Source organism: Pogoniulus pusillus, chromosome 17 (assembly GCF_015220805.1).
Source record: "Pogoniulus pusillus isolate bPogPus1 chromosome 17, bPogPus1.pri, whole genome shotgun sequence".
Classification (NCBI taxonomy): domain Eukaryota; kingdom Metazoa; phylum Chordata; class Aves; order Piciformes; family Lybiidae; genus Pogoniulus; species Pogoniulus pusillus.
The window spans coordinates 5,421,427-5,437,377 of NC_087280.1; the positions used below are offsets into that span (position 1 = coordinate 5,421,427).

Consider the following 15,951-nt stretch of genomic DNA (forward strand, 5'->3'; position numbering starts at 1 on the left):
TTTCCTTTATTCAAGTGAACTTTCTTTAAAAGCCAAACCAAAGAACATGGCATCAAAAAGAGCATGTTGTAGTCTCTGAGAGAAGCCTAATGCTTTACTTAGTGATTTAAATTTTATTACCAAGACCCAAAAAGTCTGCTGTTCTTTTGCCTTTTTGTTCTTTCTCTAAGCAGCTTATTAATTAAAACCAACTTTATTTTAATCTTAGAAGCACAACAGCGTCTTCTGTTGGTGACAGTCTTTGCTCTAAGTGTACACTATCAGCCCATTGATGTCTCCTTGGCTATTTCCACTGGTCTGCTAAATGTGCTATCACAGTTGTGTGGCACAGACACCATGTTAGGACAACCACTGCAGCTGCTGCCCAAAACTGGTATTTCTCAGCTCAGCACAGCTTTGAAAGTAGCCAGTACAAGACTACTTCAGATCCTCGCTATCACAACAGGGTAAGTGTCAGATGCTGACTTGCTTTCAGAACACTTCATTGTTAAATTTAAAGGGTTCTACAAAGCTTAACTTTTCTTTTTGAGAGCTTTCTGTAGAACAATTAGTATTTTTCTGAAGCATGTAAGTGAAGGGGAGAGGGAAGATTAGTCATGTAATTAATAAGAAAGATGTACGTAAGACTGATAAATATTTCTAATTTGTGAGAAGTTTCACACAATTTCCAGAGATTGGATCAGAATAATTAGAACTTTGTGGATCATATTCTGGTATTCCCTGTTTTTCTAGTTCCACTCTTTTTCAGTGGTAAAACTCATTTACGTCCTAGGAATACCGATAACGTGACAGGATTTCCTTGGAGCGGTACACTGTGCTACTTCCCAGAATATAATTTTCTGAGGAATACTGGCTCTGCCAAACCAGAGAACAGTGTCCAAAATCGTGTAACTCAGTAAAGAAAAAAGTAATGGAGAAAGTATTTTCTGTTTGGAGCAAGAATATTAGTTACTACTGAGTACACAAATCTTTGTTTCAGTGTCATAGAATCAACCAGATTGGAAGAGACCTCCCAGATAATCCAGTCCAGTCTATCACCCAGCCATTTCCAGTCAACTAGACCGTGGCACTAAGTGCCTCATCCAGCCTTTTCTTTAACACCTCCAGGGATGGTGACTCTACCTCCTCCCTGGGCAGCCCATTCTAATGGCAAATGACTCTCTCCATGAAGAACTTCCTCCTAACATGCAGCCTATACCTCCCTTGGCAGAGCTTGAGACTGTGTCCCCTTGTTCTATTCCTGGTGGCCTGGGAGAAGAGACCAACTCCCACCATACAAAACACTGCATTTACCTGTTATGTAAAAAGAAACAGCCCAATAACCCTACACAAAACAAACTACGCCAAACCCACAAAAGCAACATGCCATCTTTGGAAGGTGCAGTGGGATTATGTTTGTTTGATTAATTAAGATGTTCTTTTACCCCTCTTAAATCCCAAAGATTGGAGGCGTTCAGGTAACAATAATCTGTCAAGCATATGATGGAGGATAAGGAAGTATAATCTCCTGCAATGGAATGAATTCAAGTTAATGCTGTATTAGCCCTAGTTGTCACTTAGAACTTTATAGTTGTGTCTTGATGGTGTTATTTTTATCTTTTTTGCATGTGTATAGAACCTATGCTGACAAACTGAGCCCGAAGGTGGTCCAGTCTTTGCTGGATTTGTTATGCAGTCAGCTGAAGAATTTGCTGTCACAAGCTGGTGTGATGCTTATGGCTTCTTTTGGAGAAAGGGAAAGTGAGGAAGATGAAGTAGAATCAAAAAAGGTGGATTCAAATGGAGATGAGAAGAGAGACTTCAGAGGTAATTATCTTGCATAATTTCTATGTCAATTTTGAAATACCAGAAAATATAATAAAAGAAACCACTTAGTGCTGAGGCCCCCACTGTATTTTGATTTTGGGGAGGACATTCTTAACTCTGCTAATTATATTAATTAAAGTCATGATGTAATTTTGTACTCCATGTGGATTTATATTGCCTCAATAGATAAAGCAATTTAAAGGTAGAAGCAGGTGGAGAATGAGAATTAATCCATGTGATTTGGAATTAGTAGGAGATAACTGTTTTCCTTGAAAAATGAGTTATTTGTAGTAATGTTTTTCATAAATCTGGTCACAGGAATTTAGTGATCTAAATTCCAAGCTGCAAATAAATATATCTTAATTCAGGAAATTGCTGGGTTTGCTTTACATCACTTAGTTTTGCAGTCTTAGGGGATAGGAATAAGTTGATTCTACCTTGTAATATAAAAATGGTCAATGAAATATTTTCTGCAATATTAATATCTTCACATAATTTGCACATTATTAATGATCATTTTAATATGAAGTGACCACAGGCCACTCACTCACATTCCTTATCTCTGGTCCCTACTTAAAGGTGGGGAGGTAGAGGAATCAGAAGTCAAGTCAACTCTGGGGAGAAGGCATGGTTGGGAGGTGGTTGGAGGGAAAGGGTTTAGATTTTGTCATGCTGTAATTTAGTGCCAATGAAAAATACATTTATCTTCCCTGTGTTGAGTCAGTTCTGTCTGGAATGGTGGCGAGTGATCTTGCTGCCCACATTATGACCTACAGGCTTTTAATCTTAGTTTTTTCTCCTGTATCGCTGAGGAGCAGAAGGTAGGTTACCTTTGTGGGCACTTACTAGCAGCTAGGTTTAGCAGCTAGCTATCATGTAATAGCTGATCATTGTATTTTAACTTGCAGAACAGTTTGTTGCCAGTAGCAGGGACTGCTAATGAGTTGTAAATGAAAACTTTTTATGTTAACTTCTAGCTGCTCTCCGAAAGCAACATGCAGCGGAACTGCACTTGGGAGACTTTCTTGTTTTCTTACGTAGAGTTGTGTCTTCAAAAGCAATTCAGTCAAAAATGGCATCTCCGAAGTGGACAGAAGTACTTCTTAACATTGCTTCTCAGAAGTGTTGCTCAGGTACAGTCTTTTCAAAGTGTGCTCGATGGTTACTTGCGTTTCTGTAGTGCTGTTTGCCAAAACAGGTCCTCTTACAACATGCATTATGTAGCAGACAGGTAAAACTAATTTTAGTAAGATGGTATGTCAGTTACAGAGCTGTGTACTGCTGGCATGCAGCTGGCATCATGCCTGTGCCTGATGCAAAAGTCACTTTCAGACTGTTGATGTATTGTTCCATCTTTAGGCGTTCCCTTGGTTGGCAACTTGAGGACTAGACTTCTTGCACTTCATGTACTAGAAGCTGTATTACCTGCTTGTGAATCTGGTGTTGAAGACGATCAAATGGCTCAGGTCTTTATATTTTGTTATAAGATTTTACACCTTTTCTTCAAAAAGACTCATTTGGCTTTTGAATGTTTCATAAGTTTGTCTAGAATCCAAATCAATCGAGACTCAGTGTAGATTATTTGCTTATCTAAAGAGCAGTGAATATTTTGACATTTAAAGCTATGAAGCAAAGCAAACTCATGTAATATTACTTGTCCTCATCTTGGATTTGAGATGATCTGAATTGTATTTAATGCTCCAGGTTGTTGAACGATTATTCTCACTTCTGTCTGACTGCATGTGGGAGACTCCAATAGCTCAGGCTAAACATGCAATTCAAATAAAGGAGAAGGAGCAAGAAATGAAGCTACAGGTAATGATGCTTTTACTTACTTTGTCTGCATTCAGCTGAGTGACATTTACCACACATACTTGTCCTGTTTCTGGTAGAAGCAAGGAGAGTCTGAAGATGAAGATGAGAATCTTCCTATACAGGAAGTGTCCTTTGACCCTGAGAAAGCTCAGTGCTGCGTAGTGGAGAATGGACAGATTCTAACTCATGGAAGTGGAGGTAAAGGATATGGCTTAGCATCCACTGGAGTTACTTCCGGGTGTTACCAGTGGAAGGTAGGTATCATAAAAGTGTATTTCTTATGCTCTCATACTTTGTTTTGGAAATAAGCTATGATTTATAAAAAACAGCTACCTATGTTCACTTGTTTATCTTGAGTAAATGACTTTTTGGCAGTCTGGGGTTGGACTCTATCTTAGGTCTTTTCCAGCCTCAAGCATTCTATGAGGACTTTGTGCCTGCTTTTGAGCACTACTGATTGGATATTTCAGTACACAGACTGGACACTGAGTATTTGTTGTGTGTGTGTACCTGTCCCCAGGAGCCATAGCCAGCACAAATGTGCATTGTCTTGCAAAAGTTAATCTATTGATATATGTAGGCTATGCATTTATTTATTTAGAAAAACACTTCACAAACTATTTTGTTTTCTTGAAAAAAAAAAACACATCAGCCTGGCTGACTGGCAAGACCATCTGGTCATGGCTACTATCACCTCAAGCATAACACTTCTCTTTTGAGTGGAATCTGTGTAAGTCACTCACTGTGAATATGAATAGTAAAGCTTATTTATTTTAGCACTCGTTACTCAGCTTCTGGATGTGTTCATTTTGAGTCCAGAAAAAAAACAACTTCTTTGCATGTCTGCATAGACTTTTCTCAGGTACTGGTAAATTAAGTTGAAATGACTTTTATAATGAGTAACCTTACACATCAAGATGTTGTCTTAAAGCACGATTTTTAGCTTGTGTTTTACTTGTGTCTGACTAAAATAGTTGAAAGTGTATATGAGTACATGTAAGGTACATTTTCATTGCTTTACTGTGTTAAAAATCTATATTCTTATCTCTCTCCCCTATTTGTTTTGCCTGCTAGTTCTACATTGTGAAGGAGAACCGAGGCAATGAAGGCACATGTGTGGGAGTGTCTCGCTGGCCAGTACATGATTTTAACCATCGCACTACCTCAGATATGTGGCTGTATAGAGCCTATAGTGGTAACCTTTATCACAATGGAGAACAGACTTTGACTCTGTCCAGCTTCACCCAAGGAGATTTTATCACATGTGTACTGGATATGGAAGCAAGGACTATTTCCTTTGGTAAAAATGGAGAGGTATTGAACATTAATTGCTTTTTTGCTGTTTTTCTCAATGGTGTTTAGCTAGGGACGTTTTATATAAGGCTAAGCATGATCATTAAGATGTGACAATTTCAGTACTTAAAAGGATTATAATACAGGTGTAATTTTCTCACATTTTGTGGTTTTGCTTTTGAAGTATTCTAAGTTTGAGGAGTTTTCTTCTGTGTTTTTTGTTATTAACTAGGAGCCAAAACTGGCCTTTGAAGATGTGGATGCAGCTGAGTTATACCCTTGTGTTATGTTCTATAGCAGTAATCCAGGAGAGAAGGTAACTTATATGTTTATCTGCATCAGTGTACTGGTTTTGCCTGGAATGAAGTCAGTAGTCCACAGTCTGTGGTGCTCCGTTCTGGATTTTTAACCAGAGCAGTGTTGATAATGTAGCATTTTAGCTATTGCTGCACAGTGAGAGCATCAAGGCTTTCTTGGTTTCTCACTCTGTATCTCACCCAGTAAGTAGGTTGCGGGGGAAGAAGGGGCTGAGAGGGAATGCAGACAGTCAGCTAATTAGAAGTGGTCAAAGTGGTATTCCATGTGATATATACAACCACAGAAGAGGAGGGAAGCTTCCCAGGGAGTTTTGTTGTTTGGGGATTAGTCAGCTAGTGGTGAGTGATTGCATTTTGTATAACTTGCTTGTTGTGTTTTGTTTTGCCCTTTTTCCCTCCTTTCTTTTATTTACGAAACTTACTTTATCCCAACCCACAAATTTTCTCACTTCTGCCCTTCTCCTCCTCATCCTGCTGCGGGAAGCAATGGACTGCTTGTTTGGATCTTAGCTGCCTTACTGAGGTTAACTCTTAACAAGAAGTCCTGAGTTTATTCATTCTCCTCTTTTTCCATGTTGGGCTGTTTATGGGGTGAGGGTGGAAGCTAACAAAGGTTGAGAATGTCACTGGTTGTTCGTTTTGATTGATGACATACATAGCACATTACTTGCATGCTAGCTGGACTTGCCATGAATTGCTGTATTGTGCATTCTAGTGCAGATTTATTTAGAATTGATTGAAAGACTTTGTTCTATGCTTAAAATCACATTCCCCAGAAACCAGAGAGAATGTAGTACTGGGAATTCCTGTGAGAAACCGTGAACTTCTGTAATTTCAGCATCCTGGAGTTTGAAGGGGTGCGGGTTGTGATCGCCGTTAGGGTGGATTTCCTAGGGATGCCAGGCAAAAAGCCACAATGGTGGTAGTTTTTATTATTCAGCAAGAGAGTCTCGTTTACAAAATGAGCTTCTTGAGGCTTGTTGAGAAGGTAACTTCTATACTGTTCTCTTTGAACACTTAGGTGAAAATCTGTGATATGCAGATGCGTGGCACACCAAGAGATTTGCTACCCGGTGACCCCATCTGTAGTCCTGTTGCTGCAGTGCTGGCAGAAGCCACTATCCAACTCATCCGTATCCTTCATCGTACAGACCGTTGGACACACTGCATAAATAAAAAAATGATGGAAAGACTGAATAAAATTAAAACATGTCTGAAAGAAGCAGGCCAAAAGCTGAAGAAAAGTCGCTCAGTTCAAAGCAGAGAAGAGAATGAGGTGAGAGAGGAAAAAGAAAATAAAGAGGAGGAGAAAGGCAAACATGGTAGGCATGGTCTGGCTGACCTTTCAGAACTGCAGTTGAAGATGCTCTGTGTGGAAGTGTGGCCTGTTCTGGCAGTAATTGGTGGAGTTGATGCTGGTCTTAGAGTTGGAGGTCGATGCGTACACAGGCAAACTGGACGTCATGCCACCTTGCTTGGAGTAGTGAAGGAAGGCAGCACATCTGCCAAGGTCCAGTGGGATGAAGCCGAGATTACTATCAGGTATGCTCTTTTCTTATACCTTTCAAAGTACAGTGATGTTTTGTGCTTGAAAATCTTAAGTTGTAACTTGCATTTTATATTGGAGTGATCACAGGATGTTAGGGGTTTGAAGGGGCCCAAAAAGATCATCGAGTCCAACCCCCCGCTGCCAGAGCAGGACAATACTATCTAACACAGATCACAGAGGAACACATCCAGACAGGCCTTCAAAGTCTCCATGGAAGGAAACCCCACAATGAAGAAGTTCCCCCTTGTGTTGAGGCAGAACCTCTTGTGCTGCAATTTACACCCATTGCTCTGTGTCCTATCCCAGGAAGCAAGTGAGCAGAGCCTGTTTCCCATATCCTGGCCAGCCTTTCGATACTTATAAACATTTATCAAATCCCCTCTAAGTCTTCTCTTCTCCAAACTAAAAAATCCTAAGTCTGTCAGCCTCTCCTCATAAGCTATGCTCTCCAGTCCCCTAATTACCCTTGCAGCCCTCTGCTGGGCCCTCTCCAGCAGGTCCCTGTCCCACTTAAACTGTGTTCAGTTTTGGGCTCTCCAGTACTCAAGATGAGGTCTCACCAGGGCAGAGCAGAGGGGGAGGAGAGCCTCCCTTGATCTGCTGGCCACTCTTCCTAGTACACCCCAGGATCCCATTGGCCTTCTTGGCCACAAGGGCACATTGCTGTGCCATGGTTAACTTGTTATCCACCAGGACCCCCAGATCCCTCTCCACAGGACTGTTTTCCAGCAGATCACCTCCCAGTCTGTATTGGTGGAGTTTATTATTCTTCCCCAGATGCAGGACTCTGTACTTGTCCTTGTTGAACTTCACCTGGTTCCTCTGTGCCCAGCTCTTCAGTCTGTCCAGGTCTCTCTGGATGGCTGCACAGCCTTTGGCTGTATCAGCCAAGCCTCCTTTCTTGGTGTTGTCAGCAAATTTGCTGAGCAGACACTTTGTGCCCTCATCAAAGTCATTGATGAAGATGTTGAACAGTACTGGCCGCAGCACTGATCCCTGGGGGACACCACTAGTCACAGCTCTCAAGCTGGACCTGGCACCGTTGATTACCACCCTCTGAACTCTATCTTGCAACCAGTTCCTAACCCACTTCACTGTCAGCTCTTCCACACTTTCTCAGCTTGCTCACTAAAATGTCATGGGAGATGGTGTCAAAGGCCTTGCTCAGGTCAAGGTAGACTACATCCACTGGTTTCCCTGAATCTACCCATTCAGTTATAGTATCATAAAATGCTATCAGGTTAATTAAGTACGACTTCCCCTTGGTAAATCCATGCTGACTACTCCTGATAACCTTCTTCTCTTTCAAGTGCCTTGAGGTGCCCTCCAGCAGGAGCCGCTCCATCATTTTTCCAGGGATGGAGGTGAGGCTGACTGGTTTATAGTTTCCTGGAACCTCTTTCTTGCCGTTTATGAAGACTGGAGTGATATTGGCTCTCCTCCAGTCCTCAGGCACCTTTCCTGTCTGCCATGATTTGGCAAAGATGATGGAGAGTGGCAGAGTGATAACATCAGCCAGTTCTCTCAGCACCCTTGGGTACAGCTCATCAGGGCTTATGCACCTGTGAATGTTTAATTTGTGTAACTGATCCCTAACCCAGTCTGCACTGACCAGTGAGGAGCATTCCCTCCTCTAGGCTTTCTCTCCTTCACATGGAGTACATGGAGTTCAGCCTTAGGAGTAAAGACTGAAGCAAAGAAGGCATTCAACAACTCTGCCTTCTCTGCATTCTCAATTATCAAGACTGCCTCTTCATTCAGCAGTGGCCCCACACCTTCCCTGTTCTTCCTTTTTCTACTGATGTATTTGAAGAAGCCCTTCTTGTTCTACTTCCTTTGCCAGCTTCAGTTCCAAAAGGGTTTTGGCCTTCCTTGTTGTCTTCCTGCAAGCTCCAACTATTCCTCTGTAGTTCTCCCAAGTGACCAATCCCTTCTTCGATGAATTGTAAGTTTCTTTCTTCCCTGAGGTTTCCCTCAGGAGCTCCTTATTCAACCATGCAGATCTCCTAGCATGTCTACCTGATTTTTTTGCATGGGGGAACACATCTAGCTTGGGCTTGGAGAAAGTGGTCTTTAACAATGAACCAACTTTCTTGGGCTCCTTTACCCTCTAGAGCCTTAGCCCATAGGATTTCTACAGGCATGTCCCTGAAGAGCACAAAGTTATCTCTGCAGAAGTCCAGGGTTGCAATTCTTGTTGGTGTGATTCTACTCTGTAGAATACTAAACTCCACCATGCCATGATCACTGTCCCCAAGGCTGTTGCCAACCTTAATGTCCTCAACCAGTCCCTCTTTATTAGTTCATACAAGGTCCAGCAGTGCACCTCTCCTTGTTGGTTCCTCCACTACCTGCATCAAGAAGTTATCATTGATACACTGCAAGAGCCTTTTGGACTGACTCTGCCTAGCTGTGTGAGCTTTCCAGCAAATACTATAGTGATTGAAGTCACCCATGAGTACCAAGGAGCTAGCTCTAGAGGCTACCTGCAGCTGTCTTTAGAAGGCCTTATCAACATCTTCCTCTTGGTCTGGTGGTCTATAGTAGATGCCTACAACAATTTAATCTCCTTTTCCACATCCCCTAATTCTTACCCACAAGCTTTCAACCTGTTCTGCCCCCTGCCTTAATAGAACTCAGCACATTTCAGTTGGTCTTGCAAATAGAGAGCAGCTCCCCCATCTCGTCTTGCTGGTCTATACTTCCTGAACAGTACATAGGCATGCAAGCTCAGACTTCAAAATGTGGCCTTTTAAAACAAACAGGTTAGGTTTTTATGCTAGCTGGTAATAAAATACCTTTTATATTAAAAATTAATTGGATCATTTTGAGTTGGTAAGCATCATTAGACTTCTTAGGGTCTTTTGAAATGAACATTTTTTTTAACTGGCATTGGATAACTAAACCATTACCATTGTCTTAATTGCCTACAGCTTTTGGGTTCTGCCTTTAAAAAACACAGGTGTTTACTGGGAGTTAGTGCATACTTTTAAGTGGCAAACTTGGTTCTGTAGAGAAACCTGATTTGGTTAATCAGAATTGAGAACAGGTGTGTTTGCTGCATTGTCATTCTCTCCTTAGAGAACTGGAAATTGCTTGGTGGTGCTTGTTAAGTGACTAAGCCCAGGATATGGGAAAATTCTCTCTTCTTAATGGTGGACTGGATGATGGTATTCAGATTAATGTTGCCCCAAAGTGGTGTTTGTCCATTCTGTAACCTTCCTTAAAGAGCTAAATCAATGTCCCTATATTAGTTGTTAACACTACAGTTGTTTTAGATATGATGGTGAGAATTGAGGAGGAGACTGGAAGGAGATGCTCTTCTTTCCCCATCTGTCTTGCAATTGTGCCTTCAAGGGGAAGGCACTTAGCTTCTCTGGGCTCTCTGGTGCTCTTGCAGGAATTACCTATGGTTTTGTGTGTAGAAGCTTTGGTTCATTTAATTTCTTAGAACTCCCTTTGGCTTTATATTTGTTCTGGACAAATAGAGTGCTAATTCAATTTCATTTTTGTCACCAGTTACTTTCTGAAATAACTCAGATTATTTCATTTCTTAAGACTGTTGCTCCATCATCTGAAGACTGTTGTCACTCTGACAATCAATTACACTTCAGTATGTTTAAATTTAGTTCCAGATATAAATTCTTTCAATTATGCCTACACAACAGTAGATCTTTAAAGTAAGCATGCTCTTAAAATAATTTAAAATATGATTTGAGTGAAATGGTACAGTACTTGAACACAGACAAGCTCTTGGTAATGCATTGAATGGAGTTCAGAATGTACTTTCTTAATTAAAACCAGCCTAAAGCTTGCTTTCATTTTTAGGTAAATGTTTACATTGTAAGATGGGAAAACATTTTGGAATAATAAAAGGAAGGCTTAAAAGCCCTTTATCTGCTGGATGTATGGAAAATACCAGATGTGTGGAAATACAGGCTGGTGAATTTTTAACCTGCTTAGAGTGAAAATTAGTCCGGTGGACCAGTCCTAACTGTTGCCAGAAATTATTATTGAATCTAGATGGACAGATAGGCATATATTTTGTGTGTCTGATGTGTTTTCTGACCTGTGCTTTGAAAAAGTTACTGTCCTCTCTGGGTAATCTGTCCTGACATAACCAGAGACAGAATTATCTTAAGCTATCAGGAGTGTGCTTTTGATAAATAGTTGAACAGTGCTGTGAGACCAACCAAAGGTTTTCCTTAATATGATAAAAGCTTAGATGTGTTCTTTCTAAGCTTGTATACTTATTCACAAGTTTGTCTTAGGTAAGATGATAAAATTTGGCTTAAGGTAGTTGTTCATGGTAGAAGTCTGCTAGATATTTCTAAAGTATATAACAAAACCTCTGTCAGCACAAAACTGATAGCTTCTGTGATGCTTCTTGGTTGTAATGTTTGTTGTTGAAAACCTGTGTATGCTTTGTTGCCTTCACTCTGATACCATTTCTCCCTGTTTTCTGATCATAAACTCATTTTCTCCTGTTTACATTTAATTTTTAGAATGGATTTGTTTATTTTATTAAATATATTTTACATCTTACTTTGCCTACATTATTTCCTGTACTTTCCTCCTGTCTCTCCCTCACTTGCTTTTTCCTGTGTCATTCTGATCTTTATTAAAGCTTCCCAACTTTTTGGTCGCCTAGTGATACTCCGTTGTATAATCTGGAGCCCTGTGAACCACTGCCTTTTGATGTTGCAAGATTTCGTGGGCTGACAGCTACTGTGTTGCTGGACCTTACTTATCTGACTGGTATTCATGAAGATATGGGAAAGCAAAGCACCAAGAGACATGAGAAAAAGCACAAACATGAATCTGAAGACAAAGGGGAAATGGACCAGAAAATGGAGGGTGATGCTGCATCAGATATACGATTAGGACAAGGTGCTGACGATAGCAAAGGACATGGCACTACAAGCTCTAAGTCAGAAAACGAAATTGCTGCCTTTTGTTTGGAACCATCGACACTTGGTATGGAATCCCAACACCAGCCTGCTGAAGGCAGAAAAAAGAATCATGAGCATACTTCAAGAAATCATGATGTGGTGCAGTCAGAAATCAGAGCAGTACAGCTGTCCTATCTTTATCTTGGTGCTATGAAGTCACTTAGTGTTCTTCTTAGTTGTAGTAAATATGCTGAGCTACTGTTAATACCAAAAGTCCTGGCGGAAAATGGTCACAACTCTGATTGTGCCAGTTCTCCAGTTGTTCATGAAGATGTTGAAATGCGTGCAGCCTTGCAGTTCCTGATGCGACACATGGTGAAACGGGCAGTCATGCGGTCACCCATTAAAAGAGCTCTGGGACTGGCAGATCTAGAACGAGCACAAGCTATGATCTACAAATTAGTGGTTCATGGGCTCCTGGAGGATCAGTTTGGTGGCAAACTGAAACAAGGTATGAAAGTGTGGTGCTAAATTGTTGTCTTCTTTAAATTACAGTTGAAAAGTAACAGTGGTAAAATAATCATGTAATTTTACAGTGGTTTATTCTTTGGAGAAACCTTGACTGAGAAGTTTTACAAAGCTGTTCTACTGTTCTGTAGATAAAATGCTGACTTCTTTGCCTTTCTTTCCAGTTATTTAATGAAAAGTGAAACATTAGTTTTGAGTTTGCTTTTAGTACTCTTTTAAATGAGCAATGTTGTATACACTTGTTTGGAGGCATTTGCATGTGACGTAAATATCAGTGTTTGCTGTCATTAGATGTGATGGTATGCAGTCATGCATGATGCTGAGCAGGTGTATTTTCAGGCTCTAAGTAACCTCTCTTTCAGTGAAAATCAGTTTGGTTGTGAAGCTTTAGTTCTGAGGTATTGTTTTCTGGGTTGTTGTTTTTTTCCTGAGGTACTAGGTACTGCACAGGCAGAAGCTGAAGAGAAAGTTCTTATCATTCTTTTTCATCTTAAAAATATATGTATTATGGTTTGCATCTTCAGGGAAACCATGAAATGTGCTTCAACAAAGAATAAATACCTCAGTTATTAAAGCTAGTGGCTGCACTTGCTGGTTCTTTACTGATTTAAGGACTTCTAAACTAGCAAAAAAACCTTACTGAAAAATCTGTTACTTACACAGCCATGTTAAACAGCTCTGTAGTTAATAAGCTCTATTTTGATATCTGAAACTTTGTTCCAGTTTTTGCCTGAGTGAATATTCTTAGCTGCTACAATCATAAATTTAAATATATCTAAGTATCATAAGATCTAACCAAGTAAAAGCTTCTGTGATCATCTGGAAATACCTGTTTGCTTTTGACCTTGTATCATTGTAACAGCTAGAGCTAGTAAACTGTTTTCTTCACATAACTCCACTGGCAGAAGTTTAGTTGCATTATATGCACCCCTCCTTTCTTCAGGCATGCTTTGAAATGGTGGTAGTAATTTTTGGAAGTTAAACTGCTATTTTACTGTCCAATATTTACTGTGTAATATTTTACATATTAATGTTCCTGTAACAACTTCATTTCTGTTGCAGAAGTAGATCAACAAGTAGAAGAAGGGGATCAGTCTCAGCAAGCCCAAACACCAGTTACAACCAGCCCTTCTGCTTCTAGCACAACATCTTTCATGAGCAGTTCTCTGGAGGATACTACCACTGCTACCACTCCAGTAACTGATACTGAAACAGTTCCAGCTTCAGAATCACCTGGTGTTATGCCTCTTAGTCTTCTTAGGTAAGTATTTCTATTTTGGGGAATATAGGGAATCAGTTGTATGGCTTATATGCAATACATATAGCTCTCTAAGCCTTTGTCCATGTTAATATTTGTATCTATTGTCAAGAACAGTCTTACACAGGACAGTTTGTTACTTTTCATTGTGTTAGGAATGTGCCTTACTAGAAATGAAAAATCTGTTAAACTTCTTATATAGACTCCATATACATGTAACATCTGAATTCTTCTAGACAGGAGAAAATACCTTCCTGATGTTGTTGTCTTTCACCTCTCATGTTTATTAGTTTAAATTTAAAATCTCTGAAATTTTGCGTTTTTAAGGAATAGTTGTTGATTCTTAAACTACAGGAGATCTTAGTTTGTCAGTGAAATCCTGCAAGCTAAGACCTCATTCATCCTACCCTCACAAAATAGAAGATAAATTTTGTTAATCAAGGCTATTTGTGATGTAGAAGGAAATCTACTTTACACCGAATAGAGTCCTGTTAAAAGTTATTAATTCTGCTGATATATCTGGCCATTGTTCTTAGAGATTTTGCAGATATGGTTCTACCTTTTCTCCAATTATATCTTACTACCAGGACAGTGAAGGTAAAAAGCTCACCTGATTATTAGTTGGGCTGAGTTCTGAACAAAGTAGGGCAATGAGAAGAGTGCTTCTCTTTTATCTTCTAGGACAGGAGTGAATGTTTTAAATTTAAGATTTCTAGGCAGAAGTGGTAGGAATGAGCTGCTCCACAAGGGTTTTTCAGCTCACCTTGATGTGTATGTTGCACCTTAACTCTTTCAAAACTCAAATCACTGTAAAGTATATGCTGCCAAGTGCATGCTGTTTCTTGTGTCAGACCTTTTTCAGCACAGCTCTTTTTAATATGTGAATATTTTTCTTTTTTAAAGGCAAATGTTCTCCAGTTACCCTACTACAACTGTACTTCCAGCACGACGTGCTCAAACTCCTCCAATATCTTCTTTGCCAACATCACCTTCAGATGAAGTTGGAAGGAGGCAAAGTTTAACTTCTCCTGATTCCCAATCTGCAAGGCCTGCCAATCGGACAGGTGAACTTTTAGGGAAGGGAATATAGATAGAAATATGGGCAAATTAGCTGCATCCATCTGGATTTCTTTGTAATGCAGCCTAACATGCAAAGCATTGTTGGAAACCTTTTAATAACTACCTTAGGACAAAAAGCTGTACAATGTTTAGCTGTGAACTTCGATATTCAGTTAGCTTTTAAAATTGATTATTGATTGACTTGTATAAAACAAGAGTGCAGTATAACTAATAATTTCTTTTGATTTGGGCTTGTTTCATTGGTCCTGTGCCACTGTTCAGTGCACTAATTTAACATTTGACACTTTGTGTCTTTTAAGCTTTGTCCGATCCAAGCAGCCGACTTTCAACATCCCCTCCTCCTCCTGCCATTGCTGTTCCGTTGTTGGAAATGGGTTTCTCCCTCAGGCAGATTGCGAAAGCTATGGAAGCTACAGGTAGTCTTTAATAATCAGTTTAAACTAAAGTTCTGTGCCATTTAGGGGGATTTTTTTTTACCATCGATGATACAATACAATTCTAATGTGTGATTTTTAAAGTGTTTTCTTTCTCCTGCTTTCAGGTGCCAGAGGAGAAGCAGATGCACAGAATATCACAGTACTGGCCATGTGGATGATAGAGCATCCTGGAAATGAAGATGATGAAGAGCCCCAGTCAGAAGGGACTGCAGATTCACGACATGGGACAATAGTCTCTGGAAGTGGGGTAAAATCTGGTGATCATAGTTATTTGCAGTCACCAGGTGATATCCCTTCTGCTGATGCCACTGAAATGGAGGAAGGCTTTAGTGAAAGGTAAAATGTTATCTTCATCTAATTGCTTGTGACTTGTTGCTGCAGTTGAAAAATCTCACAAGTTCATTGTTGCTGGCAGAACATTGCACTATAATGCCACTTTTAAATATTGTTAAAACATGAGTAACAGCAAAGATGCAGTTAAATTAGGTGTATGTGGTGCATTTATTTTCTGATAGTGTTTGTGCTCTGAACTGGAGCCAGAGTGTAGATGAACACCCTCACTTAGAAAAAAAGGAGGAATGAAAAAAATGAGGGGGAATAGCTTACATTTTACCTATAAGACCTAGTAACAAAGCAACATTTCATTGGAGGTTTGGGTTTGGTTTTTTTCCTTTGATGTATTAATGAACAATTTTTCTACACTTGTCTTCTGAAAGTAGGTCTTGATTTGTCCAGAGAGTATGAAACTGAATTGAAGTTTATGTTCTCAGTCACCATCACCAACCTTAAGCCTAAACTCTCAATTAATAGAATCATAAAATAGTTTAGGTTGAAAGTGACATCAGAGATCATCTAGCTCAAACCCCCTGCCATAGGCAGGAGCACCTCCCACTAGGACAGTTTGCTCAAGGCCTCATCCAGCCTAGCCTTGAACACCTCCAGGGAGGGAGCTTCCACAGCCTCCCTGGGCGACCTG

The 15,951-nt window shown here is 40.1% G+C and overlaps 1 protein-coding gene across 8 annotated transcripts in view; it reads left to right on the forward strand.

The window, feature by feature from the left end:
* HERC1 (HECT and RLD domain containing E3 ubiquitin protein ligase family member 1) overlaps positions 1 to 15,951 on the forward strand; it is a 108,228-nt gene that overhangs the window by 61,190 nt on the left and 31,087 nt on the right. For 6 of the 8 annotated variants that reach the window (XM_064157368.1, XM_064157366.1, XM_064157374.1 and 3 more), the window contains 14 exons: positions 209 to 446; positions 1,616 to 1,806; positions 2,784 to 2,939; positions 3,166 to 3,272; positions 3,511 to 3,621; positions 3,699 to 3,875; positions 4,696 to 4,935; positions 5,147 to 5,230; positions 6,253 to 6,773; positions 11,408 to 12,183; positions 13,263 to 13,461; positions 14,362 to 14,522; positions 14,838 to 14,954; positions 15,080 to 15,311. In XM_064157368.1, coding sequence (XP_064013438.1) covers positions 209 to 446; positions 1,616 to 1,806; positions 2,784 to 2,939; positions 3,166 to 3,272; positions 3,511 to 3,621; positions 3,699 to 3,875; positions 4,696 to 4,935; positions 5,147 to 5,230; positions 6,253 to 6,773; positions 11,408 to 12,183; positions 13,263 to 13,461; positions 14,362 to 14,522; positions 14,838 to 14,954; positions 15,080 to 15,311 — 3,310 coding nt within the window. The remainder of the gene's footprint in view (positions 1 to 208; positions 447 to 1,615; positions 1,807 to 2,783; positions 2,940 to 3,165; positions 3,273 to 3,510; positions 3,622 to 3,698; positions 3,876 to 4,695; positions 4,936 to 5,146; positions 5,231 to 6,252; positions 6,774 to 11,407; positions 12,184 to 13,262; positions 13,462 to 14,361; positions 14,523 to 14,837; positions 14,955 to 15,079; positions 15,312 to 15,951) is intronic. The other 2 variants (XM_064157373.1, XM_064157370.1) reach the window with 2 other exon arrangements.